Raw genomic sequence first — 20568 nt, forward strand, 5'->3', positions numbered from 1 at the left:
TCTAAAAAATAAAAAGCTAAATGACGTTACATGGTTAAAGGGTGGTTAAAAATCTACAGGAAAATACTTTCTGAGTGCACCATTATATAGTTGGTAAAGAAAAGAAAAAAGGAAAAAAGAAAGATCAGCACTAAACCTCAGATGAGTTTTAAACATCAGACTCTGACTCTGTCCCGTTGGATACAAAACTATCCCTCTTCCACCCCCAATCTTCACCGCCACCTATGGAACAGATATTGACACAGCAGGCACCAGCAGCACTCCTTCACACGAGATGGGTACACTTCACACGTTCATAACACTTTCTTGTAAATATTTTGGTTTAACACGTTAAAATGGGGTGAACTGCCTCAAAATTTGCCACATTTGAGTAATTTAATGATCTAATTTATTGGACAACTGACGATGGCATACAGTTAAGGCCATTAAAAGGGAAATACATGGAAAATATGTGTTTAAAACACTTCAATTACAACAATACATGCAAGAACACAATATAAATAACCATTTTACAGTAAATAAAGAAAATCTCTATTCTAGATATAATATATCTACAGTGTGTGTGTGTGTGTGTATATATATATATATATATACACACACACACTGTAGATATATTATATCCAGAATATATATATATATATATATATATATATATATATATATATATATATATATATATATATATATATAGTAAAGTTCGCATAACACTTTAGCTAGAAAATGCTATTCTAAATGTTTTCATAGAACTTTTTCTGATCGACTGGATGAGACTACTTCATTAACTCATTTAATACAAATCACACAACCGATATAAATGTGAACAAAATCTTGTGCTTTTACCTCTTACCGGCGCTCATGTTCTGAAGTTGATTCTTTGACAATTTATTCCAGTGGTTTGTTTTTACTCCAGTCCAGCGTAATCAAGGGAACCACTGCAACAACGAAGCGAAATGTGTACAGTTACTGTTTCAGTTACTGCTCCGCTAACTCAGACGTCATTAAAGACTTCATTATCCCTTACAAATGAATTAAACAAGCTACTTAACTCTTCCTAGTAGCATTAGTGTTTACAAAACGTGTCAGTACCTTCGGTCCTTTTTGTCTTTCTGTTTTGCTAATGTGTCTCCACATGTGACAGGATATATCGCGCGCCTGCTGAAGTGACAGAAAGTGCGCGTTTCACATATTACCAGCCGCTGCTGTGATCGCGTCACAGCACAAGTGGGAGGTCAAAAGTGTTGCGCTAAAAAGTGCGCTTACCTATCGTCACTCCTATTTTTCAGAGAAGACTTCGATTCATTACCTGGAAAAGTCTAGAAAAATACTCTTCTGAGTGTGTAAACACTCGTAGCTGCCCTGTGTAGTACAGTAATGTGTGCTCATATGAGCAGCATACTGGGGCAGAAGATACGGAGAAAGTTTCGCGGTCAGATCAAAACAGATAATGGATATATCCCATTCATTCACGTGAGACACAGAGCCCCAGCAAATACATTTACGTTGTGTCGACGTTGCTGCCACGTTCCATTTGTTGCTATTGAAACGTTGTTCACTACGTGTTCTCCAAGCTGTGTCAACGTAGAAATATAAGACACGAGAAGGCTGAAGCAACGCTGTTGCGCAACATTCAGCAACTGCCAGAAGACGTTCCAGCCACATTTGTTAATTCCTCACGCTTTAGCAAGACATTACTCTTGATTATACATTATTTCTTATGTTCTTATATTTTATGGTTGATATTTTTCAATAATCAAACACATAGCATACAAATACAATAGCAACAATTATGTAATGACATTTTAATGTAAAAACAATTTCATCTCGTCCCTCCTTTTCTTAAAAAAAAAAAAAAACACAAATCTGGGTTACAGTAAGGCACTTACAATGGAAGTGAATGGGGCCAATTTTTGGAGGGTTCAAAGGCAGAAATGTGAAGCTTATAATTTTATAAAACGTCATTTTATCCTATGTCATTTTATCCACGCGTTTTAGGGTGTGTTGACATTACATCGTCACTGAAACAAAGTTGTAAAATTGGATATAACTTTACACTGAAAAGGTTAGTAAGTGATTTTATCACACTAAAATCATGTTAACACACATATTGTTTATATCTTGTGGCCAGGGTTGTGAGGGTTACTTTTGAAATGTATTCCACTACAGATTACAGAATACATGCTGTAAAATGTAATTTGTAACGTATTCCGTTAGATTACTCAAGGTCAGTAACGTATTCTAAATACTTTGGATTACTTCTTCAACACTGGTAGATTTTTTCACTTGTTTTGATTATAAAAACTCTGCCAGTACAGTAAGACAAAATACACATGTTAAAAATACATTCTCTGAAAAACCTAAATATCTTATGCAGTGTTGTTTCTAAAACTAGATAAATCAAATTGATCTTGTTTTAAGGATTTTTAGATATTTTTACAGGAAAACAATATAAAAATTATCAAAAAATATGATTTTTCCCTAATATCAAAGGTCTTACTAGAAAAAAAGAAATCATGATCCAACGTGAATTTTCTTGATAAATAAATATGATCGTGCCTGGTAACGTGTAAAATGGCTAGAAATAGCATTTTAGCTTAGCGTAAAGATGACAATTTACACAAGGTTTATTTCTATTTCTTGTGCTTCAAACTTACTTCAAACTTACTTCTCTGTCTGCTCGTATGAATGTAACACATCATAAGAAAGTGTTTCACCGCTGTTCAAATGCACTTTGATCGCATCATTTATATGTATAAATGATTTCCATCTGAAAGGACTAAATATTAAATGAAACAAATGACAATAAAATGCAATATTCCATAGATCATCAACTTTATTAATACATATAACAACGGAACTGTAATTATTGCAATTGCACTATCAAAAAGTATAGAAACCATGTAGTGTAGCCTATACAATATATTAGCCTATAATTAAGAATAATAACTGAACTAAAAACAAAATAAATAAAAATGTAAAACTTTTTGACCTTAAACCTAAAATACTGAAGTTATTGTCTCCCTCTCTTTACTGGCAGGTCAGAGAGCCTTGATTAATGGTCGGCTAAAAGGAGATACATAACATTAGGTTCCCTATAGATTCAGTTCACTCAACATTGCCATAAGCACTATGGGGAAGTGTCCTTACATGACCTTGTTGAAACCCTTATTACAATCACGCCAATCCTCTGATTGGCAATGGTGTCTGAGCCCCACCCCTTTAGGCGTGCATTAGGCCTATATAAGTGGGCACTCAGTCACCATTTCTTCGGAATTTTCTTCCTTCAAGACTGCGAACTTCGTCTTTATATTGGAACCCTTTCTGCTTCGCCGTCGACTTACAGCGGACGGAACTCAGCGAGATGCGGACAGGATGACTCGTGGCCTGTGCTCAGTGCCTGCACAGAAAGGCTTTCTGCTCCCCTGTGTGTTCCAGTGAAGAGTTCTCCACATCACCGTTGAAGACGCTCTTGGTGAACAGGTTCTTCACTTCAGACACTCGTCGTTTATCAGGAGACTTCTACCTGCTTCCCACAGCGCTCTAGCTGGAGTTACTGTACTCTTATATATATATACACACTGGTGGCAAAAGTTTGGAATAATGTACAGATTTTGCTCTTATGGAAAGAAATTGGTACTTTTATTCACCAAAGCGGCATTCAACTGATCACAATGTATAGTCAGGACATTAATAACGTGAAAAATTACTATTACGAAAAAATAAAAAAAATTCAGAACTTCAAAGAAAAAATCCTCCACCTGCAGCAATGACAGCTTTGCAGAACCTTGGCATTCTAACTGTCAGCTTGTCCAGATACTCAGGTGACATTTCACCCCACGCTTCCTGTAGCACTTCCCATAGATGTGGCTGTCTTGTCGGGCACTTCTCACACACCTTACAATCTAGCTGATCCCACAAAAGCTCAATGGGGTTAAGATCCATAACACTCTTTTCCAGTTATCTGTTGTCCAATGTCTGTGTTTCTTTTCCCAATCTAACCTTTTCTTTTTGTTTTTCTGTTTCAAAAGTGCCTTTTTCTTAGCAATTCTTCCCATAAGACCTGCACCCCTGAGTCTTCTCTTTACTGTTGTACATGAAACTGGTGTTGAGCGGGTAGAATTCAATGAAGCGGTCAGCTGAGGACATGTGAGGCGTCTATTTCTCAAACTAGAGACTCTGGTGTACTTATCCTCTTGTTTAGTTGTACATCTGGGCCTTCCACATCTCTTTCTGTCCTTGTTAGAGCCAGTTGTCCTTTGTCTTTGAAGATTGTAGTGTACACCTTTGTATGATATCTTCAGTTTTTGGCAATTTCAAGCATTTTATAGCCTTTATTCCTCAAAACAATGATTGACTGATGAGTTTTTAGAGAAAGCTGATTCTTTTTTGCCATTTATGACCTAATATTGACCTTAAGACATGCCAGTCTATTGCAGACTGTGGCAACTCAAAAACAAACACAAAGACAATGTTAAGCTTCATTTAACAAACCAGATAGCTTTCAGCTGTGTTTGATGTAACGACAAGTGATTTTCTAGTACCAAATTATCAATTTATCATGATTACTCAAGGATGAGGTGTTGGAGTGATGGCTGCTGGAAATGGGGCCTGTCTAGATTTGATCAAAAATGATTTTTTCAGTTAGTGATGGTGCTGTTTTTTACATCAGTAATGTCCTGACTATACTTTGTGATCAGTTAAATGCCACTTTGGTGACTTAAAGTACCAATTTCCTTTCGAAACTGCAAAATCTGTACATCATTCCAAACTTTTTGCTGCCAGTGTATGCAAGTCCTTTTAATATAAACTTTGCATGAAACAACAAACCTCTCACAGCCATACATCTGTAAGGCAATGGGCAAACCCACTGTCCTAAAGGAAATGCTGACATTGTATGCAGTATGCTAACATGGACCAGTGGCTTGTATGATGTCTGTTTATGAACTATCCAATACTACAAGCTAAATGTAATTTGTATAGCTTTCTTCCTAAATCTGAAGTGTTCTAATTTTTAGTCCTAAACAATTATTCTTTATATGATTAAATACATGATTAATAATTATTAAATTAGTTACTAAAAGACCTAGATGGCTACTAACAAATTTATACCAATAATATGCTTTAAATTAGCTTTTTAGTATATATTAATATTGAATATGCTAACAGTTGCTACTGATATGTATAACATAGCTGAAATTAGTATGGGTAAACTATCCCTTTAATTATACTGAAAGTTGCTTTCAATGAATATCTGCTGAATAATAAATTCTGTAGAAGCACCATACTTAAAAAGAAAACTATCTGGTCTGCTTAAGCTTTTGCATCTAAATGGCCAATCTGGCCATATTACGAACAGTAATATGCCATATTTTTTGAGTCTGCATGGTCCAAACTGATCTGAACGCTGTATTAACTGATTTAAAGGGACAGTTCACCCAAAAATGAAAATTCTCTCATCTTTTACTCACCCTCATGCCATCCAAGATGTGTGACTTTCTTTCTTCTGCTGAAGACAAATGAAAATATGTAGAAAAAAATCTCAGCTCTGAAGGTCCATACAATGCAAGAGAAAGTGAACTTTGAAGGTCCAAAAAGCATACAAAGGCAGCAAAGAATTAATACATATGACTCTAGTGGTTAAATCCATGTCTACAGAAGCAAGATGGTGTGGGTGAAAAATATAAATATTTAAGTCCTTTCACATTCTTGTTTTTGGCGATTCACATTCTTTGTGCATATGGGCACGGAGGAGAATTTATAGAAAAAAAATAACCTTAATATTGATCTGTTTCCACACACCTATCATATGGCTTCTGAAGATTTGGATTTAACCAGAGTCTTATGGATTACTCTTATGCTGCCTTTCTATGCTTTTTGGTCCTTGAGTTCTGGCCACCATTCTCTTGCATTTTATGGACCTACAGAGTAGAAATATTCTTCTAAAAATCTTTGTTTGTGTTCAGAATTAAAAAGAACGTCAAACACATCTGGAATGGCATGAGGGTGAGTAAATGATGAGAGACTTTTCATTTTTGGGTGAATTATCCCTTTAAGCAAGGTCTCACAAAGATTCACATTTTGACAAAAACTAATATCGTAGCATTGCACAGTAAAGAAAATATATAGAGAGAATCAAGTAACCAAAGCAAAAATATTTGATACATGATTATCTCCATATATTGCTTACTGCCTTCTTTCCACACACATTTTGTCTTTTCACCAGCCACAATAGATAAAGTCAATTACTGTAATGCATGCCAACTGTTTAAATCAGGGTCTAATAGGTTATCATTATTAGATGTGGACAGGAAAGGACAGAACAATAAACATACTGACATTTTAGGAAAGCCCTGACTTTGAAATGTATTCAATAAAATGTATCATTAACTAATAAAAAGCAACAATTTAACACTGCCGATGACGTATGGTGTAAAGTGGGGGATTGTAATGAGCTAAACAAACCATGTATTTACAGTAGTTAGTTAACCATTCTGAGACATTTGAAGCTCTCTGTTGTCCAACACTGACATTTCCTTGGCAGACAATCTCTTACCGAACACCCTTTAAGAATTCATATCTGTTCTTTTGAACCAAAACATATCACTCTGAGAGCTTTCTAAAGCATTTATGGTGGAATGCCTCAGTTTTGAAGTTTCAATTGTGTCTAAGACTGTGGAGTGTCTGCTGAGGAATTTTTGATCCCAGTAGCTTTAGTGTGATGATTCATGTTGGAGAGAGCTTCTGTTTTTGAAGTGGAGATTTTCCTGGACTCTATTCAGTTCATCCCTTCTCTATCTCTTTACCTCTGTCTTTCATGCTCTCCTTCTAAGTCTCATAGATACTCAAACATACAGGACAAATGCCCTCATCTCACATTGAGACAAGAGGAAAATACACACACACACTCAACAAGAGAATGAGAGGGGCCTTGTCTTTGACTTCAGGGATCTCATGTCATCTAAACACTGCTGTGTCCTTGCCTTCAAGTTATATAACTGCAGACACTGCCAGTTATAAAATGCGAACAGCCCTTAGAATAGTACTTGTAAGGTGTTCAACAAATCTATAATTATCAGTATACTATTACAGTAATAGTTCACCTAAAAATTACAATTATTTGATCATTTACTCGTTACCCTCATGTACTTTCTGACTTCCTTAAACTGAGATATTTACAGCAGAATGTCCAAGCTGCTCTTTTTAATGAAAGTAAATCATGACACAGTTTTCATTTTTGGGTGAACTATCCCTTTAAAGAAAAAAGAGACAAGCTTGGACTTTTCAGGAATTCAAAAAAAGCCTGTACATGTACTGTATATCTCTGAAACTAACATGGGAACACTCAAACCTGATTTGTTGAATGACTAAACTATTAAAAAACTTTTAATCTTGTGCGAATGATTCATGTTGTACATGCCACATAAATCATTGATTACCACCCTATTGTTCATGTTAGTTTGAAAGTCCATTCCGATAGCAAAAATGCCTAAGCTTGCCATAGATAAGAATTTATATCTAGAAAGTTTTGGTCGTAGAGTGGTTTGCAGCTTAAGAATACATTTTGACTCCAGAGAAGTTTACCATGGGTTGCACTTTTGCAGCACTTCATTTGCAACAATGTTGCATGGCTAAAGGCAGGTGCATGTGTGACTGTAATGCGTCACTGTAATTAGGCTGCAACTGTTAGCACATTGTTAATGCATAACAGAGACAATTCAAACAAACAGTCTCAAAAGTATGCAATCCAGCTAAAATGGGCAAAATGCATTGCACAAATCTTATGGGATATAACACATTGCAAATGTAGAACAGTAGACTACAGTGTGGAGAAAACGTAGTGCTGTTAGAAAACAATATGCAAACATTTTACCTTTAGCGGTACAACAGCTTTTCACTGGGGCAGTACCCTCAAAGGTACATCCTTCAAAAAATTAAGATGGATTAGGTGAAATCATTGTGCTTTAATAGTTTTAATTCAAACTAAATTTATTCATGTTTAATTTATTTAATTTTATGATGGCCAACTTAATTTATTTATCATTAGTATATGCCAGTTGAGCAGGTGTAATGAAAGTGATACTGTTGCACTGTCATTTTGATAGCAACTGCTTATAGAGCTACACAGCACAAATGAAACATCACTTGGAAGTGAAAGTTCATCTACAACCTAAGCACAAGTGCCATTCTTCACCACAAAAAAAAATCCAGCCTAACAGACGCTCTTTAAACACCAGTATAACAGAACATTAAACATTACCAAATCTCCTCCTATTCTCCTCTTGCTCAAAAATGCATAAAATAACACTTAATTTCAACATTTGTTCACCCCATCAAGTCCCATGCCAAGGATGCTATGAAATGGAAATCCCCAGCCCAGTTTCATCAATGATACAAAAAGTATTCATGTAGTCCAAATGCAAATGGATTAAGCAAACTTCAATTTTACTAATTTAATTGGATACAGAAAGTAATAAAATCAAGTTGTGACAAAATGTTCTAGAATTGAGTTGCTTTAGTTCATTTTAATTGAGTAAACTGAAGAACCTGCAAAATTCATTTATTTTTATTTTTTTTTAGTTTTTCATGTCAGTTCCAATGTATTTGTACCTCATCTGTCCTCATCAAGGGTACTTGTTAAGACTGTGCCTTAAGGTGTAAATAGGGTACAGTGGGTGTAGCTTTGAGGGCACTGCCCTAGTGACAGGCTGTTTTGCAGCTAAAGTTATAACATCAAAAGAGCAATTAGTTGACCTCTCCTTATTTACAGAATAAATCAATTCAGGGTGACATTAAGCCTTTGTTGTGACTTGAAGCACATTGTCACTAAATTTAAAAACATGCCCTTAACCTATAAGCCTGACAACGTGCTTTAATTTATATATAGAACTCAGAAGTTACAATATAAAAGTGGGTCTACAGGTAAATACACTGCCTGGCCAAAAAAAAAAGTTGCATACTCGTCATTCGTCATGGCATTATTTCAACAAACTTATGCAACGTCACTACATTTATTTTCCAACCAGAGTTGCATTAATTTTTGGCCGAGAACTTGTATTGATGACGGGAGAGTCGAACCACTCCGTAAAGTTTTGCCAGCATATCCCAAAAAGTTAAGGACTCTGTGGTGGCCAGTTCATGTTCCCTGAACCACTCTTTCACAATTTGAGCCTGATGAATCTTGGCATTGTCGTCCTGGAATATGCCCGTGCCATAAGGGAAATAAAAATCCATTGATGGGATACCATGGTCATTCAGTACATTCAGGTAGTCAGCTGACTTCATTTTAATGCCGCATAACGTTGTTGAGCCTAGACCTGACCAATTGAAGCAACCCCAGATCATAACACTACCTCCAGAGGCTTGTACAGTCGGCACTATGCATGATGGGTGCATTGCTTCATGCTCTTCCCTTCTTACCCTGATGCGCCCATTGCTTTGGAATAGGGTAAATCTGGACTCATCAGACCACATGACCTTTTTCCATTGCTCCACAGTCCAATCTTTATGCTACATAGCAAATTTAAGTTGTTTTTTTTCCCGATTAGCCTCATTAACAAGTGGCTTTCATGTGGCCACACAGCTGTTTAGTTCCAATCATGTAAGTTCTTGTTGCATTGTGCATGTGGAAATGCTCTTACTTTCACTATTAAACATATCCGTGAGTTCTACTGTCGATTTTTTACAATGTGACTTCACCTAGCGTTTCAGTGTTCTCCAATCACGATCATTCAAGATTTTTTTTTCTGACCACATTTTACCACTATCCAGGTTTTAATAATGCGTTGGACAGTTCTTAACCCAATTCCAGTGATTTCAGAAATCTACTTAGTTGTTTTCTTTGCTTGATGCATGCCAATAATTTGCCCCATCTGAAACACAGTAACATCTTTTCCACAACCACGGGATGTGTCTTCTGACATGGTTGTTTAAAAAATGAGAAGCTTTTTTTAAAAAAGAAAAACACTATGTAACACTAGACTACTATGAGAACTTAGTCATTATTGTGATCAAGATGAGACTTTTGAATGCTGATAACAAATGCTTTGTGTACTTGTTTGTAACAATTTAAAAAAATTGTCAACTACAGTATATGGCAGCATGTCTTCAACAGGTCACAAAACATTTCTTGCCAAGCATCTGCTGCATAAACACCTGTCTGCCACTAAGTATTTGAAAAAAATTTCTGCTCTCTGTGGGTCCATCTGGAAGCTTTTTTTTAATAACAATCCTTGCATGGAGATATTGAGACAAAAGCATCTGAAGAAACAGTTAATGTGCAATATTAAATTTCCCTGTCATCTCTAAAGCCATCCAACACATTGTATGCCGCTGGCACATTCTTTGGTTCAGACTCATGTTGTGCTGTTCTGCGGAGAAATCCATGGTGCAGAAGTTCACAGTCTAGTCTAAAATGGCACTGAATTTCACTCCGAAGTATCCACACTGTCAGAAAAAAAGATACTGCACAGGTAAATTTTTGTTCCCAGAGGAACAAAATAAATAATTGTACCTATAAAGGTACACTATAAGTCCTTAGGGTACAATTATGTACCCAGACGAGGTTGAAAGGTACACTTTTTTAGTGTTCAATGTTAAAGGTCCATATTTGTACCTTTGTAACAAAACAAAACAAAAAGTCTATAGGCCTATCTAGAATATGTCATAACAAAGTATATTTTATTTATATACCCTTTACAAAAAAAAGAAAAAAGAATGAAACAAAGTACATTAATAGCCAACAGTATGAATATAAAAAGGACTAAAATAACAAATCTATGCATTTATACTGAACATGTACACATAATATTAAAATGGTTGTGGTCTCTTTAAGAAAATGTCACTGGCTCGCGCCTGTCCGTTCAGTCAGTCAGTGAGAGAGATTCGCGGTTCCTTCAGCAGAGTCCCGACAGCACCAGCATCTCTATATCTCTCTGGAATGGAGCTGGGGAAGATGTCTACAGCTCACTTAATAAAGGAGCTAATTTGGTTCGGTATAGAAGTCACGGAAGAAGAGAGGAAGAAATTTGAGGGTGAGTATAAAAAAAAATCAACAGTTAAAGTGTTGACCACTATTTAAGCTTGGTATTAAACTCAACCAAATAGTTAACGGCACATAACCTTGAACTTATAACTAAGGCCAACAGAAAAAAAAAGAAAAAAAAAACAGTTCTGGCAGTTTCTGTCTCAAATAAAATGACTTTATTCGTCAAACAAGAGATAAGCTGAAAGGAAAGGGTTTTTTAATTGCACTTTGATGTTAAGGCGCTTGCTGTTCTAAGTTTTGGCGGACAAGTGGGCCCCATGAAGATTACGTTTGGTACGCTTATGCTTATCTTTATCAGTTTAGTATATTTACAACTGTATGTCTTAATATAGGCAATGCATTTCTACTTTATTTCATAGTCTTGTAAAGTGGTTATACATGTTAGAGAGAGAGTGTATGTGTGTGTGAGACTGTGTGTGTGTGTGTGTGTGTGTGTGTGTGTATCAGTGTGTGAGTGTTTGTGTATGAGAGTGTATATGTGTGTGAGTGTTTCTGTGAGAGAGAGAGAAAGAGAGAGTGTGTGTGTGTGAGAGAGAGAGAGTGTGTGTGTGTGTGTGTGAGAGAGAGAGAGAAAGAGAAAGTGTGTGTGTGAGAGAGAGAGAGAGAGAGAGTGTGTGTGTGAGTGTGTGTGTGTGAGAGAAAGAGAGAGTGTGTGTGTGTGTGAGAAAGAGAGAGTGTGTGAGAGAGAGTGTGTGTGTGTGTATCAGTGTGTGAGTGTTTGTGTATGAGAGTGTATGTGTGTGTGAGACTGTGTGTGTGTGTGTGTGTGTATCAGTGTGTGAGTGTTTGTGAATGAGAGTGTATGTGTGTGTGAGACTGTGTGTGTGTGTGTATCAGTGTGTGAGTGTTTGTGTATGAGAGTGTATGTGTGTGTGTGAGTGTTTCTGTGAGAGAGAGAGAAAGAGAGAGTGTGTGTGTGTGAGAGAGAGAAAGAGAGAGTGTGTGTGTGAGAGAGAGAGAGAGTGTGTGTGTGTGTGTGTGAGAGAGAGAGAAAGAGAGAGTGTGTGTGTGAGAGAGAGAGAGAGTGTGTGTGTGAGTGTGTGTGTGTGAGAGAGAGAAAGAGAGAGTGTGTGTGTGTGAGAGAGAGAGTGTGTGTGTGTGTATCAGTGTGTGAGTGTTTGTGTATGAGAGTGTATGTGTGTGTGAGACTGTGTGTGTGTGTGTATCAGTGTGTGAGTGTTTGTGTATGAGAGTGTATGTGTGTGTGAGACTGTGTGTGTGTGTATCAGTGTGTGAGTGTTTGTGTATGAGAGTGTATGTGTGTGTGTGAGTGTTTCTGTGAGAGAGAGAGAAAGAGAGAGTGTGTGTGTGTGAGAGAGAGAAAGAGAGAGTGTGTGTGTGTGTGTGAGAGAGAGAAAGAGAGAGTGTGTGTGTGTGTGGGTGAGAGAGAGAGAAAGAGAGAGTGTGTGTGTGTGAGAAAGAGAGAGTGTGTGTGTGTGTGTGAGAGAGAGAGAGAGAGAGAGTGTGTGTGTGTGTGTGTGTGTGTATGAGTGAGTTTTTGAAATTCTCAAATTCCCTGTAGATGTTCAGACTACGCTGGACAGAAAATAATGCAATATTTCTGCATCAGATCAAATCAAAATCATAAGAACACTGTATGAAAGCATTGCTCAGTTTAAGATGTAAGTATTCTTAATAATGGTGCCCAAGTATTAAAGGTGTACACTATCAAAATGGCTCTGTCACTGGGGTGGTACCCTAAAGGTACAAAATTGTACCTTTTAATAAGGTCCATTTTGTACCTTCTACGTAGAGTGCACGATTGTACCTTAGGGTACAAAGTTATAAGGTACAAATTAGTTCCTCAATTAAAGGTACAAAAAAGGTCCCCTTAAAAGTACCACCCCAGTGACGGGCACTTGTACCCTAAAAGGTACAGGTTTGTTCTTTTTGTTCTGAGAGTGCATGTTGATGGTCAGATGAGACTTTTCATCAGGCAAAAAAGACAAAATGCTGCAAAAATATGGTTTTGTTCAATGACATATCAGAAGTTTAGGAAGCGAAACTTGAACTTGACTGCACAGAAGATCAGAAACCTATTAGTACTTGTCAAGTAGGAATGTGCCATCTTGTGGTTGGAAAAAAACTACATTTCCCCTGATCATTTTCTGGTAAATATTTAAATGTCACTTCATATAAGTAACATAACTTCTCAAAAACCGTCTTAAAAGTGTCCAAGAAAGGACACAGGCCTCATGTTCTTTGTAATTTTTATTAGTATCTAATTCACAACTGTAAACCTTTGCACATATCTCCTTGAGCTGGTCTTAAAAAGCAGTCAATCAACAGCTATAAAATAATAAATAACTACACTTTGAATAATTAGCTGTGCAAAGACAACTGTCTTTTTCTCTCAGTAGGTTATGAAACATTTACATGGTCACAGAAGTGATGTTTCAAATAACAAAGACTATGAAAATTATTGCTCAATCCACAATCCAAATCAACGCCACGATTAGCAACAAGCTCCGCAAAAAAAAAAAAAAAAAAAAAAAATGCTTGAGGGGTGACATGATGTTCTGGGCACATGCGCAAATACACTTGTCAGCGCTCTTAGAGTGGTTCACGTTAGATTCCGCCGGGGTCGGGACAGGTGAGTTTTATTAAGCAGGGTTCGGGTTTGTAATTTATGAAAGAGAGAGAAAAAAAAAAAAAAAAAAAATGCACTACCGTTCAAAAGTTTTGAAACACTTGACTGAAATGTTTCTCATGATCTTAAAAATCTTTTGATCTGAAGGCGTATGCTTAAATGTTTGAAATTAGTTTAGTAGACAAAAATATAATTGTGCCACCATATTAATTTATTTATTTACAAAACTACAATTTTATAACAAAAAATAAAAAAAAGTTTTTGAAATGGATGACTTGGACTAAATAATAAAGAAAAGCAGCTAATAAGTGCCCAACATAGATGGGAACTTCTTCAATACTGTTTAAAAATCATCCCAGGGTGATACCTCAAGAAGTTGGTTGAGAAAATGTCAAGAGTACATGTCTGCAAATTCTAGGCAAAGGGTGGCCACTTTGAAGATGCTAAAATATAACACAGTTTTGATTTATTTTGGATTTTGTTTAGTCACAACATAATTCCCATAGTTCCATTTATGTTATTCCATAGTTTTGATGACTTTATTATTATTCTAAAATGTGAAAAAAAAAAAAAAAAATGAGTAAGTGACCCTAAACTTTTGAATGGTAGTGTACATAGGCCATCCGAACTTGTTTCGCGCACGCGCTCTCACTCACAGATACGCGCGAACGGATGAGTTAGGGGCCGTTCACACCGAACGTATTTTTGCCTGCGTCTGCTGTTTTTCCATTGTTTTCCTGTGTAAACGCGCTGGATGAACGTCCATACCTGCTGCACCGCGTCTCAATGTTTCTTCAGTGTCTCACGGAGGACTGGCACATTTTTAGACACAGTGTCAAGTTAATAAAAGCTTCAGGTTTCAAAAATGCATGTCGAGACACCTGCGTTTTGTTTCATTTGTTGCGCTGTCTAGATTTTATTTATTTTTTTAGCGCATGTGTCACAAAGATTTAACGTTATGAACAAGTTCAGGTTGCAAAGAGGGGACTGTTACAATGTTTAACATTATTCCAGATTGTTCTGGACAAGCAAAGTTTCAGCGCTTGATAAACGGTAATGTTTTTTAGTGTGCTGCCGTGCCTTGTATGTTTATTGTTACAATACGAACGTTGCCTACAATGCTTACAGAAAATACAGCCTCAGAATCAGAATATAAACTCCAGGTGAATGTAAATAAGGCAGGAATATATTACTATTGTATACAACAAATCCTCAAAGTAATAAAAATACTTTATCATATTATAATGACAAACTGGACAACAATAAATAATTGTTGAGTAATAAAATTAATAAATAACAACTGAATTCCAAAATGTTACTGGGTGTAGTAGGTTTTGCACACACACACACACACACACACAAAAAAAAATGCGTTTTGTAAAAATATATTTAGGTAAATATAGTTTTTATTTTTTATTTTATTACTGTATTGTGGAAAAACTGGAAAACATGCATTAATGGTCTTTAACAAGATTTTTATTTCATTAAACATTTTGAATGTACTTGGCTACAATGGTTGATAGGATGAATTTAAAATTATGATTTCAAACAAATTTTATGTAATTTTTTAAGCAAACATTTTTGAAATGGGGCCCCGGCTTGGTTGGATGCTTGGGGCCTCAGATATCGTAAACCCACCCCTTCTGAGTGCAGTAGTAGGCCTACTGTCCAAAGAAATAGCAAAGTAATTTGCAGATTTGTGATCTTATGTTCATACTTATTTGAATAGTAAAAGGCCAAGAATTTAGTTATTCACTAGAGCTGAATCCCTGTAACACACCCCTGATTTACTTCAGCTGATTAATGGAAGATAGTGAATTATCACATTGTCCTAAAACTGTTGCGACAAACAATACTGATTCTCATATTTAGTGTTAAAAGTGCTCTAAGTCTGAAATATACAGTAGCTGACTAATGTAACTAATAAAAAACTTGTCTCCAAATATAACAATATACTGTATGTCATAATGCTCATGTGAAAACTTTAGCTAGTTCTCCTCTTTTCCATTAAGGAAAATCACTTGGCATTAAGGAAATCAGTAACTATCAAGGACAGATCTGCATCTATGAGCTGGTTAGTGGCCTGTAAATGATGATCATGTCAAATGAGAAATTACTAAGGGGGAAAAAAATAGTGTATATGAAACGAAGAATGTAAAATTCCTATATAAAGACAATCACAATCTTTGAGTCAAACACAGAATCAAGATCTTCTCTCTTGTTCCTCCTCTTGGCCATTCGCCTCTATATCGTTGTTCTCTATTAATGTGATGTCACATGACTGTAAGCTTTGACTGCTGGGACTTTGACACAGTTGCTGAAAAAACTCCCCTGTTAAAAACTGAAAGGAGACAGCATTATTACTTTTATATATATTTTCAGAACAACTTCAGCCAGAAAAGTGACACATCTGTTTTAATTCAATGCATAATCAATTAAGAGATGTCTGTTGCCTGGTACATTTACATATAGCTTTAAGTATTGGACTAAATCATTTGACAATATGCACTCAAACTAAAACAGTATTAACAAAAACCTGGACATAAACATAGTACTGAAATCAAAGACGCTGAAGACAACAGAGTTGTCATATTCAGTTACAGAGTTTGATTTGAATCATGTGATAACAATAAAATCTGGATGTGTACCTCTCGATAGTGGTCAGGAATTTCCGGGGGTGGCCGAAAGAACTGTTTAAGCTTTTTGTGGTTCTTGAAAAATGCAAAAATGCAGCCAACACACATGGCCGAAACAAAAACTGTGGCTAGTATACTTAAGAGCAAATCACGTCTCTTTTTCTCTTCAGCTACACAAGGACAAAGGAATAGAAAAACAAAACAAAAAACAACAACAAATGGCATACAATTGTCAGTTAACCAAATTAATGTATTCAGTGACTGTAATACTTTATTGCAGTGTGTGATTAATTTCAATATCTGCATGAAAGTTAAAATTATTTCTGGTTGTGTTTAAACAAAACAACTGTTCTTGTACTAAATAGGTAACTGACTTTCAGACTTGCCTGTTTCTGGGATGATTGCACAACTTTTGTTGCTGGTATTTCCATAGCGCTTATTGTACCACAAATACTGAACCTGAAAACAGTACTCCTGTCCTGACTCCAGGTTAGGAAAGAGTTGACTCTTGCCATTTGTAATATAAAACTGTACCTGGAGAATTGAAAACACTTATCAGCTTTGCACTGGTGTATTTTAAAAATGTGAGTTTTTTTACTGATTATATATATATATATATATATATAGAAGGAAGCAAGAGACCTCTGAGTGATCTCCATTAGCTACTTTCCAGTAGGATATATTAAAGGCAATTCCATTTCCAAATTCTTTCACCAAGCTTTGGTCCATATGTTCCATATACAGGTGAGCCATTCCAGGTTTAACAGTCAGATTTATCAAAGGAACACAATGCCGTACTGTGAAACAAAGAAATGTATGTGCTTGAGTTTCATGTTTGGGAAATCAAAACTGAGGTAAAAACTAGGGATGTACCGATGTATTGGCTGCCGATATTTATCAGCCCATTACTGACCAAATTAACATATCGTAATAAGCATGAAAATGCCTATATGAAAAACAGATGGTTTATTTAGAATTAATTAGTAACACACTTCGTGAAAACTCTGAATCTCCGAAACTCTCAAATGCACAATCCAGAAATAATAATAGCTACAATATGTAGAATGGTTGGCACTCCTAAGAACATGAAATATTGTATTTTTTAAAATATTTAAAAAAATATTTGTCTCGTTCTCACGTTAATGCGGGAAAAAAAACGCCACACACGAACGTGACAGTCATGAAAGCGGCACTTACCTATAGGCTACATGATGAGGGAAACCATCTAAAACGCTTTGAAACCAGCAGACTTTGACTTCTGGTATATCGGTATGATATCCATTAATGCTGCACGATTGATTGAAATCGCAATATGGCTTTGTGCAAATACTAAACCTTAAAGGACTATACCGGGTTCAATACAAGTTAAGCTCAATCGACAGCATTTGTAGCGTAATATTGATTACCAAAAAAAAATTATTTCGACTCATCCCTCCTTTTCTTTAAAAAAAGCAAAAATCAGGGTTACGTTGAGGCACTTACAATGGAAGTGAATGGGGTTGTGGCAAGGAGGAGGGGGGGCCAGGCCGTGATGACACACGCCCGGCACCTAATCAGGCTAATCAAGCCCACGAGAGGAATAAAGGCGGCCGGAGGCAGCAGTTCGGGAGAGAGAGAGCTACAGGCAGCTGCCCTGTATGCGTGTGTGTTACATGTCTTTTGCTTTAAGTTAATCATTAAATGATTATTTATATTGTCAAGCCAGTTCTCACCTCCTCCTTTCCCTTCTACCCAGTTACAGGGGTCAATCTGTAAACATTAAAATGCTCACTATTTCAAAAGTATAGCCACAAGACATAAACAGTATGCATGTAAACATGATTTTAGTGATAAAATCACTTACTAACCTGTGTAAAGTTATATCCAATTTCCTACCTCGTTCTCATGACAATGTAATGTCAACAACCCCTAAAACGACTGTCAAAATGACGATTGAAACAACTTTACCACTCAAATAATACATGAGTTTTAACAGAAGAATTAATGTAAGTGCTTTTATAAAATTATAAGCTTATAAGTCTTTAAACCCTCCAAAAATTGGCCCCATTCACTTTCATTGTAAGTGCCTCACTGTAATTTTAAATATTTTTAAAGAAAAGGAGGGACGAGTTGAAATAATTTTTTGCGTTGATCAACAGTATGCCACAAATGCTGTCGAGTGAGCTTAACTTTTATTGAACCCGGAATATTCCTTTAAAAGGCTGCGTTTTAAACGGCATAAACAGAAGAGCAAAAATAACCTTTTTTCATATCAATAATCATGTTACGATATTTAGTCACTTATCAAATCTTTTTATCTTGTATGTATCTTTCACTGTGGCTCTCTTTAAAATTTTGGCCTGTCATGTGTTCAACAGATCCAAAGTTCAATGGAAATGATTTATTGTTAGAACAGTGTAAAGGCTTTTGTACCCCTTTGTACACTATTTAGGCATTCATAAGTAAAACAGTAATCTCATGACAAAATAAGGTAAGTTGCACAATATTGGTATTGGCGGTATTGGGTATAAGTTTTTGTTAAAATCGGTATCTGCCAAAAAATGTCATCCCTAGTAAAAACACGAAATGTTACAATTTAAATGATTTAACATGGATAAACACAAAGGTTAATATAACCACATAAACCATTTCTTACTATTTAAACACTTGACTGGTTTCGAATTCTGCCATTCTGATGTGCGGTTTCCTTTCTCCGCATGCACTCGGAATACAGCTCCATAAAATTCAGCAGTGATGTTTAATGTTTTTAATTTTGTGCCAATATGACTTGACACGTTGTGCCATTCTTCCGCTGGTGTGCTAAAATTGAAGTAACAGGAGAGGATGAGTTAGTTTTACACTAGATTAGAATGCTGGGCAAAGCTTCGGTTTATTTTTTCCCTCCATGTTGGATTCAGTATGTGGCTTATGCTATATGCACCAGTATAAAAAAAATACTGAAAAAAATAAACACATACTGAACTAAATGGCATCGATATGTTTATGCTGAAAACATGGCTAATGGCAAGACCCTTACAAAATGGGAACTGTGGTGGTATCATGGTACAGTTATTAGGATATCAGATAGTAAAACAGTGTTAGTTTGATAAAGGTATATCATGATCATGAATGATTACTATATATAGACCATGTTATTTACATAATACAATGTACTTAAAATATTACCACAGCACTAAACAATGGTCAATGTACATAAAAAAGGGTACTGGTACTTTTAAGTAGGCTAAGTGAATTGTCACTCTGTAACAAAACTAAACATTATGGAATACTTGGACTATAAAATACTTACGAGCCAAGTTTATACTGAACTGAATACAGCACACCGTCATCATTGGCAGACTTCCACTGTAGTTGTGATCCTACTGTCCTAACATTTGGAGGCTGTAAGTCAACTGTCTTGGCTGAAACAAAACCGAGATAGTGGATATTCTGTGGTGTGGACATGAAGGCTTTTCTTTAGAGATAACAACTGCTATAAAGCGTCGTGCGATTCTACAAATGTCATTTGAGAGCTTACCTAGATCGACCATCAGAATAAAATGCGCCACTGCGTAAATGTGGCGGATCATTTCGCTGATTTTGAATCCATATCTTCCACCATGAAATCTGCGGGTCGTGAATGCGCCATTCTAGCTGGTTGTCCTGAGAAAATATGCGCGTTTCTTAGCTGGAAATTTCGATTACATTTCTCTTACGGTAAACAACACGAAGGGGAAGTGAATGTGGCGTAATTTCTGGTTCTCAGAAAGAGAGTTAAAGGATACAGTGAACATAAACATAACAGTTAAAGCCTTTCCGAGCCCGATAATCAATGAGACCTCGTTCTTTACGTAGAAATCTCTCATTTTAGAGTTACTCTACATTCCACAGATTTGTCTCCCGCGTTCAGATAGAGAGTGAATCTCAATGTGCGTTCTTACGTTCTCGTGGACTCGTTCTACGTCATCATCCACTGCCGAAGTTCGATTCCAATCCTCAAGAACGCAAGTACCGAGGGTGCTTCTCATTTCCTAAATTTTGCTTCCTCGTTCTTCTTCTGCTTCTTCTTCTTCTTCTTTAGTTTTTTTGGCGATTCGCAATCTATGTGCATATCGCCACCTACTGAACTGTGATGCAATCGTGATTTCTTTAGTTAATCTTTGCTTTAAACTTCCATTCTTTCGCTTTCCTTCTATCCCTTATTTCTTACACAACTCCCTTATAAAAAAAATAAATAAAAAAAAGATGCTTTGTCCCCACTCTAGTTCAATCAAGACCCCATGATTCAGATGGCGCTGCGTGTTCAGCTCCTCCATCCTCCA

At 36.3% G+C, this 20568-nt stretch overlaps 2 protein-coding genes across 4 annotated transcripts in view; both read right to left on the bottom strand.

Annotated features, from left to right (window-relative positions):
- Nucleotides 1–1576, bottom strand: part of LOC127424464 (electrogenic sodium bicarbonate cotransporter 1-like) — a 75646-nt gene extending 74070 nt beyond the window's left edge. For 2 of the 3 annotated variants that reach the window (XM_051669747.1, XM_051669732.1), the window contains exons 1-2: nucleotides 1087–1576; nucleotides 841–932 (exon numbers count right to left, since the gene is read on the bottom strand). In XM_051669747.1, coding sequence (XP_051525707.1) covers nucleotides 841–857 — 17 coding nt within the window. In that variant the 5' untranslated portion in view covers nucleotides 858–932; nucleotides 1087–1576. Of the gene's footprint in view, nucleotides 1–840; nucleotides 933–1046 lie in introns of all 3 variants that reach the window. The other variant, XM_051669741.1, reaches the window with a different exon arrangement.
- A 13513-nt stretch (nucleotides 1577–15089) lies between these two features.
- Nucleotides 15090–20319, bottom strand: LOC127426633 (uncharacterized). The gene is made up of 8 exons (XM_051673567.1): nucleotides 20188–20319; nucleotides 19785–19909; nucleotides 19557–19668; nucleotides 18903–19066; nucleotides 16910–17064; nucleotides 16654–16801; nucleotides 16280–16437; nucleotides 15090–15972 (listed from the first exon to the last, which is right to left on the bottom strand). Exons 2-8 carry the CDS (start codon nucleotides 19834–19836, stop codon nucleotides 15835–15837), a joined length of 927 nt encoding a protein of 308 aa, XP_051529527.1. The 5' UTR covers nucleotides 19837–19909; nucleotides 20188–20319; the 3' UTR covers nucleotides 15090–15834.
- Between the last annotated feature and the right edge of the window lie 249 nt (nucleotides 20320–20568).

The sequence above is a fragment of the Myxocyprinus asiaticus genome, chromosome 3 (assembly GCF_019703515.2).
Source record: "Myxocyprinus asiaticus isolate MX2 ecotype Aquarium Trade chromosome 3, UBuf_Myxa_2, whole genome shotgun sequence".
Taxonomy (NCBI): domain Eukaryota; kingdom Metazoa; phylum Chordata; class Actinopteri; order Cypriniformes; family Catostomidae; genus Myxocyprinus; species Myxocyprinus asiaticus.

Bases quoted from the DNA above. Each gene is read 5' to 3' on its own strand.
- LOC127426633 (XM_051673567.1), bottom strand. From the start codon at position 19,836: ATGATCCGCCACATTTACGCAGTGGCGCATTTTATTCTGATGGTCGAT. The intron at 19,067-19,556 runs GTAAGTATTTTA...CTTCAATTTTAG, and splicing joins GTTCAGTATAAACTTGGCTC to CACACCAGCGGAAGAATGGC. The intron at 15,973-16,279 runs GTACACATCCAG...GTCTCCTTTCAG, and splicing joins TTCCTGACCACTATCGAGAG to TTTTTAACAGGGGAGTTTTT.